This window comes from Schistocerca nitens, chromosome 5 (genome assembly GCF_023898315.1).
Source record: "Schistocerca nitens isolate TAMUIC-IGC-003100 chromosome 5, iqSchNite1.1, whole genome shotgun sequence".
Lineage (NCBI taxonomy): Eukaryota > Metazoa > Arthropoda > Insecta > Orthoptera > Acrididae > Schistocerca > Schistocerca nitens.
In genome coordinates, this window is record NC_064618.1 from 211,629,808 (window position 1) to 211,652,743 (window position 22,936).

Sequence of the window (22,936 nt, forward strand, 5' to 3'; positions counted from 1 at the left end):
CTTTTTTCCCGGCGACTGTCGTGCAGCTGCCCACATAGTGCGTTGTGCCCATGACGCATTACGTGAAGGTCACTTAACTTTCTTACTGAAATATTTACAACACCAGTTTGCACTACAGTGGCAGTCTCATATACAAAATTTCACGGGTCGAGAATCTGCGTTGCAAATGTGTAGAAACAAAATCTTATGAATATAACAGTGTCCAAAAAATTTTCGCCGGCATTGTGATACATTCACGCATTTACACACATTTCATAACTCTTAAAGTACGATTCTTGGTTTCCAACATCCTTTTTCACAAGTCAGAGTCCCTAACCACTATTCATTACTCCTTACCTTATTACACATATATATATTCGTCGACACGTCAATCTTGCGACGACACTTCAATATTTCATCATAATAAATACGTAGCATAATCAAATTCCTCATATACGGTAGCATCATCTTATTGATCATAAACATATCTCAACAGCATAATACACATCGTTGTCATAAAAATAACATCATAACACCTCAGTCAAACCTCAAAATCGCCGTAGCTTTCTGCAATAATTTCAAAACCTAAAAAAAATTCTCTGCTCATTTAAATAGTGTCATCTACCTCAAACGTACCTTAAAAATCATGATCTCATACCAAATACATCATTCAAAGCTCTCATAGTATCACAATGGTTCTGAAAAAATATGAAGAGTTCACAAAGTACAGACAAAATACAATTTCGTAAGTGTGAAGTTATCCAACTGTGTAATTACGTAAACATCTGTCACTGACGTAGTAAAAAAAATGTTTCTCTCTCTGTTAAATGATCTGATAGCTGTGCTATTTATGTGTCAGAGAAATATGGTACTAATGTGTAAAGTTGTATAAGTAAATACCATATTAGCTAGGGCTCCTTGTGCTTGCCACACACATGGTACACAAACTAAGCGTGTACCCCCCTGAGGATTAATGTAATTATACCCTCAGGTGTTACAGATTACAGCAATGGAATGAAATGTATCACGGAAAACTTTCTTTGTAATTCAAAAATCTTGAAAAATAAATGGTTTAAGTACAAAATTAATCACTCAAATGCGTGTCCTGTAGCGCTAAATGTGCGTCTTGCTGTAAGATAATTCTGTGGAACTGTCGTAGTTATCGTCCTCTGTAAGCAAAGTTCTGCTGAAGTCAATGTACTTACCTCATCATAAACGAAAGTGAAATGCTTTGCGTATAGATACCGTAGTTATTACGTACCTTACCGTGATCAAGAAAGTACTATAATGTAACGTATTGTTGTGCTACGAAAAAGGCTATCTCATTGTAGCTATACCACAAAAGTTACTACTAAAACATGTTCTACTTTCCAGAATAATACAGAAAAACTGTGCAGATATAAAACAGATACACCGCAAAAGCAACATTGTAAATTGTCACTCGTTAGTAGCGTCATGATAAAATCGTGTAGCTGTCACATAAACTAACCACTGTGTCATCTGGTATCTCACAGAAAGTACTGTAAATCCAGAATTTATTTTCAAGTAAACCAAAATGTTGCATTAAAATCTCATTAGCAGTACTGGTAAATGTTCTAAGTATGTGAGCCTTATAGTCGTTACGTAATCGTGCAACTAACAAGCAAGAATGTACACACACAATAACACTGTGTCGTCTGTTCACAATAACAATGCATTCGTAATTTCTGTTTAAATAAGTTCTCCTGTTTCTTGACTGGATATTTAACTTCAAACATTGTTGCATATTAACAGATTCTAAGTCTGACAAAGCATACTAGTAATGTAAAGTGAAAAGTTATATGGCAAAGACAAAGTTAAAAAGCAGATTATCTTTCAATAAACGGTTTTACATGTGAAATGTGGTGTAAACCTTTACTCTTCCTAGTACGCAGAGTTTCAACTTCAACGCAATTATCATGTGGTATACGTCGGATTCAGTAAGGTCCATTGTAAACTAGAAAGAATTTGTGACTCAAGTGTTTCTTCTTATGTGACAATGAAAGAGCTTTAATGAGAACTTTCTGACAAATATATAATTTCTTTGCATTTGCTTTACCGTGTAGTTTTCTCCTTTTGTCTGCTGCAGATTTTATATTTATAATAGCCAAATCAATTATGTCTTTGTGTCGAAGTTTACGTGTATTTGGGAAAGGTACAAGCTCTCTGATTCTGTTCGGTGGTTCTTCATTCTTCCGTACAAGAGTAGGTGGTAAAGCAGTGGAGTCATGAGGCATTTCATTCAGCACGTTTTGAAATAAGTGTAAATATCTGTCCCAATGCTGATGCTTTCTGTGACAATAAAGTCTGCAAAGCTTATTGATTTCTCTCATAATCCGTTCGGAGGGGTTACAATGTGGTGAGTACAATGAAATAAAAACAGGTTTGATTTTACGATTCCGAAGCATGTGTGACCAAACAGCAGATCTGAATTGCGGTCCGTTATCTGAAATGACTTTACTAACGTGTCCAACTTCACATAAGAAATTTTTAACAAAGGCGTTGGATACAGACCGTCCAGTGGCTTTACGTAACGGAGTGAAAGAAACAAATTTTGAAGTAAGTTCAACAGCGACTAGAACGTACGAAAATCCATTCGATGTTCTGACAAGCGGTCCCAAGAGATCAACAGCAGCAAATTCTTTTAATTTAGAAGGAACAACGGTGCACGATGTGAGACAGTAGATGGTTTCGCCTTTTGACAAAGTTTACAAATAGACAAGACTCTTCGAATTCTCTTTTCCATATTGTTAAAATAACAAGTAGTTCGAAGAAAATGATAACATTTTCGTGGGCCAAAATGTGCATAGCTGAAATGAATGTACCAAATGAGCTTATTAACAAAATCGTCAGGAATCCAAAGTACCCATAGCTTGTCATCAACAGTGCAGCGTTTGAACAGTATGTTGTTTCTAACCAGATAATAATGCTGAATCTGTGTGTGTGTCTTTTCATGCCATTTGCTTTTAATGTCTTTCCAAATCGGATCTTTATCTTGTTCATGAGCAATGTCCTTTAAAGATGTGGTAATGAAGTTTTCAAAGGCGACTTTCTGAATGTAAAGAATACTGAAATTTTTCTCGAGGTTGCCTTCTGTATTACTTTTCTCAAGCCCAGCCTGTGCGCGTGACAGTGCGTCCGCAACAATGTTCTCCTTGTCGGGAATGTAGACTATTGTGAAGCGGAATTCTTGCAGAAACAATGCCCAATGTTTTAACCTGTCATGATTTAATTTTGAAGACATAAGCAATTGTAATGCACGATGATCACAGTATACTTTTACGTGCTTACCAGAAAGAAAGAAACGGAATTTGTTAAATGCCCAAACGATAGATAAAGCTTCTAATTCAGTAACGGAATAATTTTTTTCAGATTTTGTTAGCACTCGGCTAGCAAAAGTAATGGTTTTCTGAACGGTAGTGTCATTTTCTATGGCTTCTTGAAATAAATGGGCAACAAGACCGACTTTAGAAGAATCCGTGCTAAGGCAGAAATCTTGTGACAGATCTGGATGAGCTAGAATTGTTGCGTTAAGTAGCGATTCTTTCAAAGAATTGAATTCCAACTGTGCTTGTTCGTCCCAGTTCCAAATAGTACTTTTTCCAGTGAGAGAACAAAGTTTTAGTGTAACTAGAATTTGCATATTCAGAAAACGACGGTAAAAATTTACGAGACCTAGAAAACTGCGGACTTGTTTTTTTGTGGATGGAACTGGAATGGCTCTGATTGCTTCTAACTTTTCAGGATCCGGCTGAATGCCTTCAGAAGAAATAATATGTCCCAAAAACCTCACCTTTGACCTACCAAATTCAGACTTTTCCAAGTTAACTGTAATTCCAGATTCTGCAAAAATACGTAACAAACTGTTGAGGATGCGATTATGTTGTTCCTATGAGGCTTCTGCTATTAGAATATCATCCACATATAAGGTGATGTGATGTTTTAAGAAATCAGGGAATATGGAATTTAGCCCGTGAATGAATGCTGCCAAAGAAATGTTCAAACCGAAAGGAAGTTTCCGAAACTGATAACAAACGCCGAAACAATGGAATGCTGTGTATTTTCTACATTCTGGATGAAGTTCGATCTGATAAAAGCTGGATCTGAGATCAATAGAAGACAACACTTTTACACCATTAAAATTTTGAAGGAGTTCTTCCATCGTCTGCGGCCTGTCTGTTTCAGGAATGATAATAGTATTGATTTGTCTCGAATCTAAGACAAGACTGATCGATCCATTTTTCTTCTCAACAACATGTAATGGATTGTTGTATGAGCTTACTGCCGGCTCATTAATGCCCTCATTAATGATAGATTGTATTTCTGTTCTAACACGGTCCCTATAATGCACCGGAATTACGTATGGTCTAACACAAAATTTAGTATGCTCACGAACACGAAATTAGTATTGAAATCCCTTGATTGTTCCTGTTTTGTGAGTAAAAACTGTGGAATGTGCTTGTAAAATCTCAAAAAGGTCCTGCCTATCAGTGTCCTTACAATTGTCAATTGTTTGAATTTTATTCTCAATTAACTCATTAGTATCAAATATGCCGTCGATATCATCCCTGTCAGTACTTGCAGAGTGATTGTTAGTGTCTAGTTCCATAGAAAATTTCGAACTGTTGTCCAACAGAAGGTAAAGCCGATTAATTTCCTCGTCATGGTTTGAGAGCCAATCTTCAAATTTCAAAGCTATTTACTTACCTTCGCCGGCCGCGGTGGTCTCGCGGTTCTAGGCGCGCAGTCCGGAACCGTGCGACTGCTACGGTCGCAGGTTCGAATCCTGCCTCGGGCATGGATGTGTGTGATGTCCTTAGGTTAGTTAGGTTTAAGTAGTTCTAAGTTCTAGGGGACTGATGACCACAGCACTTGAGTCCCATAGTGCTCAGAGCCATTTGAACCATTTTGGACTTACCTTCTTTCTCTAAACTTATTTCAGCATCGTGAAAGTTTAAGATTGCTTTGTGTTCATTCAAAAAGTCTACTCCCAGTACAATTTCCGTCGACAATAATGGAACAATAAGAAAGTTCATGGAGAAGCTGTTGCTTTGACAAAAGAATTCTAAGTTGGTTTGTTGGCGTACATCTACACTTTTTCCAAAGATTGCACCTTGTAATTTAATCTTACGTAACGGAAGTGTGGGGCAATCGTTCGATTTGTTACATTTGCTAAAGGCTTTTTCACTAATTACTGAAATGGGACTGCCAGAGTCAAGTACTGCCGTAAATTTTAAGTCATTTACTGTAATGTGAATCACAGGATATGCAATGTTGTTATGTTTTACGTCGTGTTCCTGCAGTAAGATGTCCCTAATGTCTTCCATTTTTACATAATTACTAGCTACGGCAGCTGCGTCGTCAGTTTCATAAGTTCGTTTTGTGGCTGCCAGAGGTGTGAGTCATTGCCTATTGTCTCTTTGTTGGCGCGCGTCGTTATTGGGATTTGGAGACCTAACTTCTACAAATTCACCTTGTCGAGAGGGCCCTGCTCTGTTTGAATCCCGCCAGTTCTGATAAAATACAGGTCTGTCGTTATGATTATATCGTCTGTCGTCATGTCGGTAGATTCCATAATTTCTTTCTTGTCGGTCACGTGGTGAAGCATTTCTCCCTGAATTGTAACTGCGCGCTGAACTGTTGCGTCTGAAATTATTCTGTCTCCCTTGATAATAATAGTTCTGGTTGCCGTATTGTCTGTTTCTGTGATTGTCTCTGTCATATTCATTACTACAGAAATGCGATCTTTGTAACTATTATTACTCTGCCAGTAGTTGTCATATGGGTGGTGTCTGTTTTGGTCACGATTTGCGTTGTAAGAATAGACTTGTCGTGTCCAGTTATTGTTTCTGTCGTCACGGAATTGTGACGGATGTGACCTGTAGTGATTGTTTTCCTGTTTTCGCATCCCGCGACTGTCTGTGTCAATTTCCAATCCTTGTAAGAGTCCCTGGAAAGCTTCAATGTCGCCTTTGCAACGTCCTGCCAAAATAATATGTCGTAAATGTTCAGGTGGTTTGATTAAGCAAATGCGGATGAGTTCTGAGGGGCTGTATGGGTTTGACAGGTACTGATTCTTGTGCAACATCAAAATATTTCACAAGACTGGAAAATTCAGATTGTTCGAAACGTTTCATCATTATGATGCTATGTTTTACTCGGTCTTGTGTAGCTTGAGACCAATATGCTGAGAGAAAGGCATGATAAAATTCTCCTTCACTGTGACAATCGTGAATGACCGATCGCATTCTTACAGCTGGTTCATTCTCTAAGTAGCCACACATAAATTCTAATCTGTGCTGCAATGACCAGTTGGGAGGAAAACAATGAGAGAACTGATGAAGCCATGCTTGTGGATGAATGTCGTTGTCAGAATTGTTAAATGTTTTGAATTTACGTGTAGTAACGAACAGCTTATAGTCAAAATCATCATGTCGGCGAGTCGCACATCGCTCATTGTTACTTCGTTTCGGCGGTTCCATCTCAAAATCCAATGCGCCTTGCCAATTTCTTTCATAATTTCCGAAGTCTCCTGTGTTATTATTTTGTGGTTGTTCCGTATTTCTATGTCCCTCTTCCCGTACTGGAGCGCGAGTGTCCTCTGAAATATGTAATTCTTGTATTACTTGAGCCAACTAATCTTGTACTTCCCGGATTTCTCTTTTGTACTGTGTATTGATTTGATTTTGATTTTGTTTGAATTTTATAATTTGTTCATACTCTTCGGTGTCCGTGAAGGCTACAGGTCTTGTGTCGTTCAGATCATCATCTACCTTTGTAGATAAGTTAGTGAACTGATCTGAAAGATTGGCTACTTTATCCGTTAGTGAAATTATTTCCTCTGTGTGTTTTTCTGAACCAAGTTTCAGAGTGTCCATTTGTGTTGAAATCGTATCTACTGTGTCCTTTAAGTTTTCCTGAGTTTTTGCAAGTTGCGTAACCGAAAAGGTAGATGCAACTGAGTCAATTTTAGCTTGCAAGGTGTCGTGATTTTCATGAACAATAGTTTGCAGTTCTTTTATGGCTGCTTCGTGATTCTGTAATGCATTTTCATGCCGCGAAAAAATAGGTTGGAAATGCTCACAAATTTGTGTTTTTACGTCATTACAGACTTTTTGACATTTCGATTCAATGTGATGTAACTCAGTAGTTAAATCTTCACGTGTTTGTTCAAGTGTGGTGTATAACTTTTGAAGCTTTTGCTGTGTTTGTCTCTGATTTTGTTCCATCGTGTCTAACTGTTGCTGTGTTTTTCTCTGATTTTGTTCCATTGTGTCTAACTTTTGAAGCTTTTGCTGTATTTTTCTCTGATTTTGTTCCATAGTGTCTAACTTTTGAAGATATTGTTCCATTGTGTCTAACTTTTGAAGATTTTGTTCCATTATGTCTAACTTTTGAAGCTTTTGTCCCATTTGTTGCATTAATTGTAATAACAATGCAATGGTGTCTGAAACATGTTCCTCAGTACTATTCGGCAATGCATTTGAACCGGCAATATTCGCAGTTTGAAAAGCAGAAAATGTGTCTTGACTTATTTGAGAAAAAGGTGAGGACGCAAAACCTGAATCTACAGTATTTGCAAGATTGTGTCCTGTCATTTCGGATTCCTGAGGCAAGCTGTTGCCGACCGATCGATCGATAATGCTTCCCTGTTCACTAATTGTTTCACTGTCTACACCATTGTTTGCAGCCCACTCCATTTCCCTATGCACAATTACCAAATTACTACTTTGAACATTAGTTAATACATTACTCGGTGGCGCTAACACACTGCTTTCGTCTTCACTGTCATTTCTCAGTTTACTTTGGAGCCTAGTATTACGTTTTTCACACGGCATTATTGTCACAATATTTCACACGATAACACAGAAAAGCACAATCCGAAGAGCAAAAATAAGAGAACACATTAACATAGCACTGAAAATAATATCTCGTTAATTGCAAGTGCAGCTGCGAAATACTTGCTGCAACTCTACATGCATGCCACAACTGTTTTACTGTACAACAATGAAAAACTACAACTACAAAGGAAATTCTCTCTATAATTACGCGCTAGCAATAAACAAAAACTACACTAATTACACAAAGTACAAGAAAAAATCAGAAGATTCCAGTGAGGTATCCTCAGCTAAGGGTCGACATATGAAACGTCCCCTTAGAAAAATAAAAGATGACTGCTTAAACTGACACACAATGTTTTTAGCGCAACGCAATCTGACTTTCAAAAATCCCTACAAAAGAATGGCCCCGACTAACATTAACCTATACCTTTCACAAATCTCTTACCTCACAAAAATCTTCGTTACTCGAACTACTGCAATACAGCGAGCGCCACTACTGCCAGCGAAATAAAAGATTCAAACTACCGAAGGCACTAACTACTGATAGGCGAAAATGAGTGTTACTCATTGTAGTGTAATAAATATGTAATGTACTGAATCGACTGTGAGAAAGCTAAGTGGCAAAGACGTTATCTGAGAGACTCTACGATAATTATATCGTTGAATCGAAATATTACTTTCTCTGTGGTTTACTCGTAACTAAAGGTAACTTGAGTTTTCTGTTCGCTTCTTTTGATGTTATGTGGAGAATTGCACAAGTGACACAACTAACCGTTATTATTTCATGAGAACAAAGGTGAGCGTAACGACCTTTATTAGTATTTTTGGAAGTATTGAAATAGCAGAATTGTTTCAGATTAAATGTGACATGTACGGGAAGAGACGTGGAGAACAGCACTCGAACCTACAATCTCATGTATGAATAGTTGCTAAAACATCCAGCCGTCTCTCCCAAGACTCTTCATACGCGTAACAAACAGTAATTCTTTTAACAGCACTATTAGAGACAATTTAATCACTTTGTTACGAAGACAATTTTATCACTTTGTTACGACCTTTTACTGCGAGCATAATACATCGACAACAGACAAACAAAAAATAGACAAACACATAAAAGAATCTACCACACCATCTCTGCAGCGGTGTAAGAATGAAATGTAGCGATACTCTCAGAATTTCCTTTGCAAAGAAAGGAAGATTCGAAACACTATACCGAATATTTGCTTTTGAGTTGCCATCCTCAGTTTCATTGCATGTGTCGTCCATGAGCGTTTGGACACTAAACTTGTTCACCAAGTGGAGAACTCGCACTCACCTGAAAAGATACCCAGCTTGTTTTCATACAAGGCATATACAGGCAGAGGCTCTACCCTCGGCGTGGGTCGCCAGTGTCGGACGTGGTGTGGAGTCCTGTGACTGCTGCGACATCAGCGCGCCTCAGACTCACAAGGGGAAGGCCTCAGACACGACCAACCGATTCAGCTCAAATTTGGCAGGTCGCTTGTGTACAACCTAAAGCGAAGGAATCTAAGATATTTTGGGTCAACACCACCGCAGTTTTGAGAAAATCACCCCTAAAGGTTATGACGAGCAATCGACTCAAAATTGGCGGGATCGATAGATAATTGTCAGTATAGAATTTTTCATCATCAGGTATAGGGTCCGAAAATGCATACTTTTCCAGAAATCGAGGTAAGAAACGTTTACACCTGCCGCTTCTGTACCCACATGGTAAAAGCCTTTCGCCGACCGCACCGATAGCCGAACGGCCAAGGTAACTGTCTGGGACTCGGAGAACCCGGGTTTGAATCTCGAAGAAGCCTAGCGGATGTTCTTCTTTTCTTTTGTATTTTTCCACATCTTAATTAATAGTGATAGGAGGGTTCATAAGGTAAGTATTATTATCATTCCTTATTGATTTACTTACCTTATTAACCCTTCTATCCCTACAAATGAGATATGGAAATATACAAACGAAAAGAATAACGTCCGCTACGTTTCTGCGAGATTCGAACCCAGGTTTACCTATTCCCAGACAATTACCTTGGCCATTGCACTATCGGCGCTGTCGGCGAAAGGCGTTTACCATGTGGGTACAGAAGCGACAGTTGTAAAAGGTTCTTTCCTCGATTTCTGGAAAATTTTGCGTTTGCGGACCCCATACCTGATGATGAAAAATGCTTTATTTACAATTATCTATCGATCCCTGCAATTTTGAGTCGATTGCTCGTCATAACCTTTAGTGGTGATTTTCTCTGAATTGCGGGGGTGTTGACCGAAATTATCTTAGAGTCCTTCGTTTTAGGTTGTACACAAGCGACCTGCCAAATATGAGCCGAATCGGTTCGCCGTGTCTGAGGCCTTCCTCTTGTCAGTCCGGCGCGCGCCTCGACCGCCGCGACCGGCGGCGCTGTCCCCGCGCCTCCGCCGCCGACTGTCTGAGCGCGTTAATTACGGCGCCGTGGCGACGCGGCGCACCTGAAGCACATGCATCAGCCGCACAGAGTCGGCCAATTAGTTTAATTAAAGCCTGCCACTGGATACCCGGTCTCCGGCCGCGTCCTCGCCGTTCGCGTGATATAAGGGCGCGCGGGCGAGCAGCTCCGGTTGCTGCGTGTGGAAGCCGAAACCTCTGGCAGGTGAGCTGCCGCTGCTCCGCGGCTGCCAGCCTTCTGCTCTGTCATACGGGCTGGCTCCTGTGAAGCATACAGCTAGCTCCTGGCGTCGTTCGGGCTGCACAAGGTGAATAGACACAACTTGTACATTCGGAAGTGATGCTGTCCTCCAGTTGGTCAAGGAACACTGCCGCCTGTCGGAATGAGATTTTCACTCTGCAGCGGAGTGTGCGCTGATATGAAACTTCCTGGCAGATTAAAACTGTGTACTCGACCGAGACTCGAACTCGGGAACTTTGCCTTTCGCGGGCAAGTGCTCTACCAACTGAGAGAAGTAAAGATGGCAGAAATAAAGGTGTGAGGAAGGGGAGTGAACAGTGCTTGGGTAGCTCAGTTGGTAGAGCACTTTCCCGCGAAAGGCAAAGGTCCCGAGTTCGAGTCTCGGTCGGGCACACAGTTTTAATCTGCCACGAAGTTTCATATCAGCGCACACTCCACTGCAGAGTGAAAATCTCATTCTGGAAACAACCCCCAGGCTGCGGCTAAGCCATGTCTCCGCAGTATCCTTTCTTTCAGGAGTGCTAGTTCTGCAAGGTTCGCAGGAGAGCTTCTGTAAAGTTTGGAAGGTAGGAGACGAGATACTGGCAGAAGTAAAGCTGTGAGGACCGGACGTGAGTCGTGCTTCGGTAGCTCAGATGGTAGAGCACTTGCCCGCGAAAGGCAAAGGTCCCGAGTTCGAGTCTCGGTCGGGCACACAGTTTTCATCTGCCATGAAGTTTCACTGCTGCCTGTCGTTTGCACACTGGCCAGGTGACAAACGAAACGTCATCAGTACGTTACGCCTTCAGAGTCCTGTCATCAGTGTGTAACAGCCAGTGGATTTAAGTTACATACTGTCCATATGTACACTCAGTTTGTTAGCTATGGAATTCTTTTTGGATAACAAGTGCACGAAACGTAGACACAACTTTAAAACTACGTAAAATGTCTATTGAATAACTACTGAAAATAATAGACTTCTGAATTGCGTTGAGCATAGATCTCTTTAAACTGTTGAGGACTCCTACTGCATCATGTGAGTACATCTACTCAGTACGTCTACCTGCCAGTTGCGCACGTCCATGCATATGGAACAAAGTTAATTTACCTGCTGGTTATAAACACTAAGGATGAAAATAAAATAAAACGACGCACTTCAAAGGAATTATCCAAGTGGGACGGAAATGATTATATGTGATGTACATGTACAGACAAACAACCAGTATTACTCAATATCTCAGTAGTAGCACGCCTGTGTGCCTAAGGTAGTTCATTGTCGATACATGAATGGGGCTTGTTTGCAGTAAGACAAGTGTCCATTCGAACTGTGCAACAATTGCTGGAGCAGCACGGATTGTCAGCACGGAGGTCATAGTTGGGGCACCCCTTGCCGTGGCAGATGAAAGAGGCACGCCAGTAGTGGTTTCGCCGATGACACATCATCACGCCCCCTTTTCAGACGAGTGCAGGTTGTAGGTGCAACATTACAATGGTAATAGCCGTGTATTGGGGCTCGTTCCCACAGTGCATGCGTCATTGGCGTAGGACCCGAGCATCTGCATTGATGGTATGGGTGCCATTATATACACCACACGATCACCTCTACTGAGCATAGCAACTAATTTAAACATTATTCTTTAATTTTCTGACGTGTTACGGGCGGCAGATGTTCCCTGTGTTCATGGTTTTTATCAAGTTATCTATCACCAATATAACGCAATACTGCATGTTGCCCTTACCTCCTGACTTACCTTGATAGAGTCATTGTTCCCAGCATTCTCTCTGCATTTCTTGCTCAGTAAAAATACCTCTTCAAGGGTTGATGAGAGACTGGCATAACACAATTCGCCGGTGACTTTACTGAAGAACTCTCATGTGGAGTGGAATCAACATGGGATAACGTACCCATATCCCAAGCTCTGTTCGACTCTATGCCCAGTTCTCCAAGAGTTATTTTTGCTGCCAGAGGAGGCAGCTTTGTGTACAGAATCTCGCATGCTGAAAACTCCAATTTACCTACAAATGTAATTATATATGCTTCTTCCTGTACAACGTACACACACTAAATTACTTTTCGTTGTTTGCAGTCCTTCATGGTGCTGCAATTTCAATGGCGCCAGCAGTGCGTAAATCATTAACACACACTAAATTACTTTTCATTGTTCTTCATGGTGCTGCAATTTTAATGGCCCCAGCAGTGCGTAAATCATTAATTCCCTTTCTTATTTAACATTATAACACTTGCATCAATACGCAAAGAATTGGGATACGGAAGTACTAAGGAATGACGAGATACGTTTGAAGTTCTCTAACGCTATAGATACAGCAATAAGGAATAGCGCAGTAGGCAGTACAGTTGAAGAGGAATGGACATCTCTAAAAAGGGCCATCACAGAAGTTGGGAAGGAAAACATAGGTACAAAGAAGGTAGCTGCGAAGAAACCATGGGTAACAGAAGAAATACTTCAGTTGATTGATGAAAGGAGGAAGTACAAACATGTTCCGGGAAAATCAGGAATACAGAAATACAAGTCGCTGAGGAATGAAATAAATAGGAAGTGCAGGGAAGCTAAGACGAAATGGCTGCAGGAAAAATGTGAAGACATCGAAAAAGATATGATTGTCGGAACGACAGACTCAGCATACAGGAAAGTCAAAACAACCTTTGGTGACATTAAAAGCAAAGGTGGTAACATTAAGAGTGCAACGGGAATTCCACTGTAAAATGCAGAGGAGAGAGCAGATAGGTGGAAAGAATACATTGAAAGCCTCTATGAGGGTGAAGATTTGTCTGATGTGATAGAAGAAGAAACAGGAGTCGATTTAGAAGAGATAGGGGATCCAGTATTAGAATCGGAATTTAAAAGAGCTTTGGAGGACTTGCGGTCAAATAAGGCTGAAGGGATGGATAACATTCCATCAGAATTTCTAAAATCATTGGGGGAAGTGGCAACAAAACGACTATTCACGTTGGTGTGTAGAATATATGAGTCTGGCGACATACCATCTGACTTTCGGAAAAGCATCATCCACACAATTCCGAAGACGGCAAGAGCTGACAAGTGCGAGAATTATCGCACAATCAGCTTAACAGCTCATGCATCGAAGCTGCTTACAAGAATAATATACAGGAGGATGGAAAAGAAAATTGAGAATGCGCTAGGTGACGATCAGTTTGGCTTTAGGGAAAGTAAAGGGACGAGAGAGGCAAGCCGGCCGAAGTGGCCGTGCGGTTAAAGGCGCTGCAGACTGGAACCGCAAGACCGCTACGGTCGCAGGTTCGAATCCTGCCTCGGGCATGGATGTTTGCGATGTCCTTAGGTTAGTTAGGTTTAACTAGTTCTAAGTTCTAGGGGACTAATGACCTCAGCAGTTGAGTCCCATAGTGCTCAGTGCCATTTGAACCATTTTTTGAGAGAGGCAATTCTGACGTTACGGCTAATAATGGAAGTAAGGCTAAAGAAAAATCAAGACACGTTCATAGGATTTGTCGACCTGGAAAAAGCGTTCGACAATATAAAATGGTGCAAGCTGTTCGAGATTCTGAAAAAAAGTAGGGGTAAGCTATAGGGAGAGACGGGTCATATACAATATGTACAACAACCAAGAGGGAATAATAAGAGTGGACGATCAAGAACGAAGTGCTCGTATCAAGAAGGGTGTAAGACAAGGCTGTAGCCTTTCGCCCCTACTCTTCAATCTGTACATCGAGGAAGCAATGATGGAAATAAAAGAAAGGTTCAGGAGAGGAATTAAAATACAAGGTGAAAGGATATCAATAATACGATTCGCTGATGACATTGCTATCCTGAGTGAAAGTGAAGAAGAAATAAATGATCTGCTGAATGGAATGAACAGTATAATGAGTACACAGTATGGTTTGAGAGTAAATCGGTGAAAGACGAAGGTAATGAGAAGTAGTAGAAATGAGAACAGCGAGAAACTTAACATCAGGGTTGATGGTCACGAAGTCAATGAAGTTAAGGAATTCTGCTACCTGGGCAGTAAAATAACCAATGACGGACGGAGCAAGGAGGACATCAAGAGCAGACTCGCTATGGCAAAAATGGCATTTCAGGCCAAGAGAATTCTACTAATATCAAATACCGGCCTTAATTTGAGGAAGAAATTTCTGAGGATGTACGTCTGGAGTACAGCATTGTATGGTAGTGAAACATGGACTGTGGGAAAACCGGAAGAGAAGAGAATCGAAGCATATGAGATGTGGTGCTATAGAAGAATGTTGAAAATTAGGTGGACTGATAGGGTAAGGAATGAGGAGGTTCTACGCAGAATCGGAGAGGAAAGGAATATGTGGGAAACACTGATAAGGAGAAGGGACAGGATGATAGGACATGTGCTCAGATATGAGGGAATGACTTCCATGGTACTAGAGGGAGCTGTAGAGGGCAAAAACTGTAGAGGAAGACAGAGATTGGAATACGTCAAGCAAATAATTGAGGACGTAGGTTGCAAGTGCTACTCTGAGATGAAGAGGTTAGCACAGGAAAGGAATTCGTGGCGGGCCGCATCAAACCAGTCAGTAGACTGATGACCAAAAAAAAAAAAAAAATACTTGCATCGAAAGAAAGAAAGCGGTCTTCGAAAGCTGAATCCAAGGCTATAACGTTGCTATTCTCTACGGAAGGGCGTGCTACATGGCACTCCGTGACGCGAGCCGTCCGGTCGCGCTCCTGCAGAGTGTGACGCTTGGGGAGGAATAGGAAAATGAAGGTTGCAGTCGGACGCCGCTATAGTAAAACAGTTGCCTTGCAGCACCCTAAGCGCTGTCCTGACAGGACTGCTTACGTTAATTCAGATTTACCTTCTGCTTTAGAAATTCTATGGCGTCTATGTCTGTCAATGCCAGATGGGAATTGCCCCTTTCGTATAGTTTAAAAGATATGCTAAATGCTTAATAAGCCGACGCTCTATTATGACTTGGAAAAACACTTTGGGAACGTAATTACAACACGAGCCACAAAGACAATATGATCCACCTGTCTTCTGACAAACGACATAGGATGCTGGCTGAACTGTAGACGCCCATTAGGGAACAAACTGAAATTAATGGTTAGCATAATGATGTAAAAAAGTTTTATGGCAGACTCTACTAATTATTGGAGCTCGTCTAGTGTCGTAATGCAAGGGGAAATTCATGTGATAAGATTGACGCTATTAAGAAAAAAATAATCCCGTGCAAAAATCAACTTCAGTTTCATCACATGGAGCATTTCCCATAACCCAAGGCAATTATTTGTGGACCAGACATGGCTGACTACGCTTCAGTAATTGAAACGTTTCATTATTCTACGAAAAACAGATTTCGATTATCTGTCAGACTGCTCTCGCTTTTGGCTGTTAATGTACCATATTACTTTCAACTTTAGCTGATAGATGTTCAGGGTAGCATTGAGCTCGGAGACCATTTTTTCCAACTAATAAATGTTCAATGATTTTATAAAATGTTACCCCAACAGCAACATCATCGACTGCACAGGTAAACAGGTAAAGTTGTCTCAGTGTTTGATTTCAGTACATATGTATGTGTGAACAGTTTTCTTCTCTTATGAAATTGGTTAAGTCTCGCCAGCGTCTTGGTTTAACAGATTTTAGCCTGCATAGCTCCTTATGTTTGTATCACGATGCAAAGTCTAGATATAGTTCATATTCCAAAAGCGAAATGTATAAAACATGACTACTTTATGTTATATGCCTGTTTGTATAACTTTTTATAGTTCTACTCAATATATCAGCACTAATGTACTCAAGCAGGTAATAAAAGGTGAGAATTTTGAATAAAAACACATGATAAATTTTTGCTGATAAAATTACACTGCAATATTCGCCTCTTGAACGCGAACACGTCTTTTTAAGTTTCCCGCATGTGCAGCCTTCGACATATAGCTATGTCACTCGAACACTTGCTTGGAATAGGATCGTGGTGGGGGAAGTCAGATCGCTAACCAGACACGGCTGTGCTCCTGGAGCACAAGTGCACTCAAGGAGCGCAAACTTTGTACAGGCTACTCCACAGTGCATGTTAGTTTTGTTGTTGGCTGAAACACGGCATCCAATCCGAAAACCAATGTTTGCCTATAGAATGTAGAGAGTTACAATCTAATCTCTGTCACTCGAGTGTTTGTTACTAGATACAACAGAAACTAAAATGTAAAAAATAGTAATAAATTAAAATCTCAGGGTATTTAGCAGTAATTTTGAATTCCAGAATTTAGTTTCAGTGAATCTACTACTTCGTCAACATGAAAGACAGCATGCTTCTGTCATAGAATTTGAATGTGAGCTTTAAAAAACTCTTAATTTGAATTGCTTGTCTGTGGTAGTAGTGCAATACTATATGAGAAGCTATAGTTACTACTACGTTTTTACTACTACGTTTTATTACAATAATTACTCGACTGGAAATGAACTGAGAATTCTAGATTTGGCTTTTTTTTTTACTATTTCTTTTACTTGTGATTTTCTTGGAATTAATGGTAAGAGGACAGGACCCCACTGATTATTAACGAGTCTGGTCGATGAAGTTTCTCTCGACATACACTGTTCAAAAAAGTTACTCAGACGATGGCGTGGCCATTACACAGCTACATTATATTGGCTGGATTTTACTTTGCGGTGCGTGGCTTGTGGAGCGAAGTAGTGCTTATTATGAGATCCATTACTGGCAATAGGCTCTCCTTCAATAGTGGCCAACTTGCATAAATTTGGGCCACACAGTATTCTTCATTACTTCAAAAATCTTCTTGCGACCATATACTGTGCCCACATACCTGCTCGTCCACTTAAGACTTGTTTGGCCATATATACAACAACATTATTGATGCAAGACATTGTGGCATTTACACGCCAACACATACCTCTGTTCCACACCATAGGTGCTTCCCAACTTCCTTTGTGTCTTCACCTGCTCGCACTCGTGTCACCGATGTTATTGTTAGACGAACTATATTCTGTGTCTGACACAGTAAAAATTTCGCTGACATGGCCAGCGTGTTTACTATAATGATCTGACACAAATAATCCTCAACACACATTATATTTTCATATACACTAATTACTGGCAAACATTCACTGATACATGTATCTATAAAAATTGTCATATACTCGAAATATCAAATTGCTGAGAAATATGTGAGGCACTGGGTTGCAGTGTTAGATAGCGACCACAATGTGATCTAGCGTTCCACCATACCAAGACGTCCACCATTTTCAGTTTTAGTATCGCCAATCTCATTGGCTGCCGTGTTATTTTTATGAGCGGGTGATTGTGCAGGATACATTTACTGCTCTTAGATTTGCATGTCATCACTGTCAACAGGCGTCGCCTGCAGTTTATGATCGCTGACGTGTCACGTCTGCTGTTTAGAGATCTCGCTTCGCCATTTATATGCATTGCCTCTTTGGCTGCAAACTACGGATGTTTTGAATCTCCTCTCATATGGATTCGTCAGACGTGTTGGCAACCAGTTTTATGAACATTGAGCAGTATCCCTGTTCTTGTTTTTAAGATAAAAATTTTAAAGTAGGAACAGACGTTAATAAATTAACGTCCCACCTGTAGCGTATATACTTATGATAGAATTATTGGTGAGTATACAATCTTTGAAGAAGAGGGAATAGATCACAGGTCTTTTCGAAGAAACGATTTTATAATCTAAAGGAAGTGATTCAGACCGTGAAGGAAAACCTAAACATGCATGACAACGCTGTCACATGAACACAGTCCTTCCAAAAAATACAATTTTCGTTCATTTAGAGTAAGGCACGAATCCAGTGTAGCGCCAACATTATTGTCATGTTCTTCTACGGCCTCGAAGCCTGTGTGTCTGTCAGAGATTCATGAACGGTAAAGACTTCAGTATCTTTCGTAAAAAAAAAGGATAAATTCCTGAAATTATTCGCTTCACGCTGTGCTGATCGCAGATTGTTTTACACACATACCCACTGCAAAACATAGTTCATACTGCGACCATAACATGCATCGCCGAATAGCGTACTCACTACGTCGAATACAAGTAATAAGTATTTATTTAACGTGATGACACTTTATCCACGTCACTTCAACTGACGTTGTGCATAGTATGAGCGTCTAGTATAAGGAGCCTCAGTAATCTCCTTAGATTACCACAAGTGGAAAACTCCTCTCTCAATGCCCTTCAGTATCGACAAGACTTGTGTTTCATAGCCATCAAATTGTGTAGGTTTCATACTGCTAACACCACTATCCCATGTTAATGCCCAAACAGTTTCCAGCACATTCGCGCCACCATAAGTCCACCATGTTTATTCGTGTCTGGAAACTGCACTGCAGTGCCAAAGAAACTGATGTATGCATGCGTATTCAAATACAGAGATATGTAAACAGGCAGAATACGGAGCTGCGGTCGGCAGCGCCTATATAGAACAACAAGTATCTGGCACATGGTTACTGCTGCTACAATAGCATGTTATCAAGAGTTAATTGAGTTTGAACGTGGTGTTATAGCCGGCGCACGTGCGATAGGATACGGAATCTCCGAGGTAGCGATGAAGTGGGGATTTTCCCGTACAACCGTTTCACTGGTGTACCATAAATATCAGGAATCCGGCAAAACATCTAATTTCCGACATGGCTGCGGCCGGAAAACGATCCTGCAAGAACGGGACCAGCGATGACTGAAGAAACTCGTTCAGTGTGACAGAAGTGCAACCCTTCCGCTAATAGCTGCAGATTTCAGTGCTACCCAACAAACGTCAGCGTGCGAACCATTCAACGAAACATCATCGATATGGGCTTTCGGAGCCGAAATCCCACTTGTATACCCTCGAAGACTGCACAACACAAAGCTTTACACCTCGCCTGGACCCGTCAGCACCAACATTGCACTGTTGGTGACTGGAAGCATGTTTCCTGGGCGGACGAGTCTCGTTCTAAATTGTATCGAGTGGTTGGAAGTGTACTGGTATAGAGACAACCGCATAAATCCATGGACTCTGCACGTCAGCAGGGGAGTATTCAAGCTAGTGGAGGCTCTGTAATGGTGTGCAGCGTGTGGAGGTGGAGTGATGTGGAACCCCTAATACGTCTAGATACGACCCTGACAGGTGACACGTACCTAAGCGTCCTGTCTGGTCACCTACATCCATTTTTGTCCATTGTGCATTCCGAAGGACTTGGGCAATTCCAGCAGGACAATGAGACACTTCACACGTCAGCAATTGCTACAGAGTGTCTCCAGGAACACTCTTCTGAATTTAAACACTTCCGCTCTGGCATATCTGGGATGCCTTGAAATCCGCTGTTCAGAAGAGATCTCCACCCCCTCGTACTCTTACGAATTTATAGACTGCTCAGCAGGATTCATTGTTTCAATTTCCCCCAGCACCACTTCAGACATTAGTCGAGTCTATGCCACGCCGTGTTGCGGCACTTCCGCGTGCTTGCAGGGGTCCTGCACGATATTAGCAGGTGTACCAGTTTCTCTGGCTCTTCGGTGTATTACATGTTTCACGGAAAACTGAACGAAAACTGGTATCAAAGAATTTTTTATCTAGGATATTTGGACTGCCCAAGATCCACAAACATTCTATAACAAGCCATACTGGAGCAGCCAAATACATGGTTTCTTTACTCAGACGAATTGTAGGCAAGAGACTACGTAATATAAGAAAATCTACTGATTTCATCAGCAGATTTTAGTCACTAAAGCTGGAAAACTGCGACTTATTGGTCAGTTTTGATGACGTTTCGCTTTTTACAAATGTGCCTCCGGTGGAGATTTGAGGCTGACTTTACATCTTCTTTCGGACAAACTCTCTCCTCGACGTACTTTTTTATTTAAAAAAACATTTTCAACAATCTGGCGGTGTCGCAGTGGGACTCCTTTGTTGGTGGCCAATTTTTTATGGAAGATTTTGATGAGTGAGCACTCGCCTCAGCTGTTTTATAACCAACAGCATTTAGGCATTGCTGACACTTGTATAGTTCGCTCTCATGGTTTGGTCGGTTTCATAGAGTACCCTCAACATCTGAACTCCATACATGAAAACATAAAATTTAGTATGAAGAAAGATGGTTTCTTGCCGTTTCGAGATGCCGTAGAGTGACGTAAGGGTGATGGTACTCTTGGGCATTCGGTGGTTTGAAAGCCCTCTTATACAGATCTAGCCTTGCAAGATACTAGTTACCACCATCCGGCACAAACGATGGGAATCCTGAAGGCCTTGCCCCATTGAGCCCGTACCATGTCAAATGCCGATATCTGCAAACGAGACTGGGACACGTGCAGACTGTGTACCTGAGTAACAGATATTCGTCTCAGCAAGTACAGAGAGCGCTACAGTCGTGAAAATGACAGAACAAGGAAGAGAACGAGGCTTTACCAACTACAGCTTATCTACCATACGTATACTGGAATTTTTTCAGAGAAAATAGGGAGGATATTAAGCTCTTCGTCTTCCTTCCAAAATTTCGGCGCTATTGGGCCCAATTTGAGACAGAGTTGTGCAAGGCAGGTGTTTACAGGTTTCAGTGCGAAAACGGAAAATCGTAATTACAGCAAACGGCGCTCACAGTAAGGATCACATTGTAGACCATCACCGTCATACTCGCTTCCTCCTAGACAGTAAGTCTGCTATCCGCGAACACTGAATTTCCACAGTAAGGATCACATTGTAGACCATCACCGTCATACTTGCTTCCTCCTAGACAGTAAGTCTGCTATCCGCGAACACTGAATTTCCACAGTAAGGATCACAATGTAGACCATCACCGTCATACTCGCTTCCTCCTAGACAGTAAGTCTGCTATCCGCGAACACTGAATTTCCATTGGTCTTTTGATGAAATACAATGAAACAAATTGAGGGACATACTTCAAACTTTTGGAGCTCCAGCTTCAATGTATCGGTGCAAGTACGACTGTCTGAGACCCTTATTAATCGAGACGGCGGGTTCTTGTTCTGCATGGAATCGCGCCCCAGAAAAACTTCGTGCTTTGAGTATCCGGAATCATTTTACCGTACGGAGAAATCAATTTGATATCGACGAGGTGCGTGGAGCAGCGCACAGATCTGTCGCAGAAGCGCAGGTACTCAAGCAGCGATTGTGCAGCTCCAATTGGATAAACCACGCATGTGCTGCCGATGTATGAAGCATGTGAACTCAGAACAAGGTTAAGGTAAACCACCGCAGATGGGAGTGACTAGTCTACCGATATCGAACGAAGTGCACAGATTATAATAGCAAAATCTCCTCATGAGTTAGCAGGGATATGTGACAAATTGGAAGTTGACAGTTGTAACCAGCGTATTCGTAACTGAGTGATCCGTCTAACGTGACGAACAATGGATTTCGGTAATAATGCTACAACGACTGTCAATCTGTTACGGGGACATACAAAGTAAGTTTGGGTTCACCACTCTATGTAAGAGTCAGGTATAATTTCTGTTAGAAATGGTGCAACAAAATCACACAAGACATCTCAAAATTTGTAAGTTATGTGCAGAAAGGGATCATTCTGGTTTTGAAACACTTGTGCTCATCCAATAATTCCCTGATACAGATATTGTTACAACCGTTAACATACAGTTTATAACTAGAGTTAGATACGTTGAAACTTCCCCTTTCAACAATTTATACTCGACTGTGCTTAACCTGACACACAATATTTTTAGCGCAACGCAATCTGACTTTCAAAATTCCCTACAAAAGAATGGCCCTGACTAACATTAAACTATACCTTTCACAAATCACTTACCTCACAAAAATCTTCGCTGCTCAAGCTACTGCAATACAGCGAGTGCCACTACTGCCAGCTAAATAAAAGATTCAAACTATGGAAGGCACTAACTACTGATAGGGATAGTTAGGAAATGAAAGATATTAATAGAGAACAAACAATGTATTTACCTTGATATCATCATATATATAGCAGTTCATGACAAATTACAAAACTCCGCCATCTCTCTCCCCACATCCACCACTGCTGGCGGCTCACCTCCAACTGCGCAACGCTACGCGCTGTTCACAGCCAGCTGCCTAACACTACAATGGCGAGTATTACAACAATGCAAAGCAGCCACAGGCTGCACACAGCACAGCCAGTGATTTTCATACAGAGGTGGCGTTACCAAAAAAAAACCTAAACAGTCTACTTACATAGCCCCCATGCTCCTCACAAAAAATTTTACAAATTGGTTTGCGCAGTGCCCAATACAGATTTGAAAAAAATTTTTCATAATTACAATAACAAAGAAATCAAATGCACACACTTATTGATACAATGTTGGTCAAAAGCTAAAATTTTCTCACAGTCCATAAAGACAGTCCTGATCATTCATCACATTGCAGTGTTTTTCGCAAAGTCTGAGCAGTAAAAGAAAATGCACACGAAAGTAGTGGATTTCCATGCAGTCTTGAAGAAGTAGTGTTGTCCTTCCAACG

The 22,936-nt window shown here is 41.0% G+C and overlaps 1 protein-coding gene across 1 annotated transcript in view; it reads right to left on the minus strand.

Moving 5' to 3' along the window:
• Positions 1 to 10,289: 10,289 nt before the first annotated feature.
• LOC126260345 (uncharacterized) overlaps positions 10,290 to 22,936 on the minus strand; it is an 88,680-nt gene continuing 76,033 nt past the window's right edge. Inside the window, exons 3-4 of the mRNA XM_049957670.1 lie at positions 10,383 to 10,571; positions 10,290 to 10,316 (exon numbers count right to left, since the gene is read on the minus strand). Coding sequence (XP_049813627.1) covers positions 10,290 to 10,316; positions 10,383 to 10,571 — 216 coding nt within the window. The remainder of the gene's footprint in view (positions 10,317 to 10,382; positions 10,572 to 22,936) is intronic.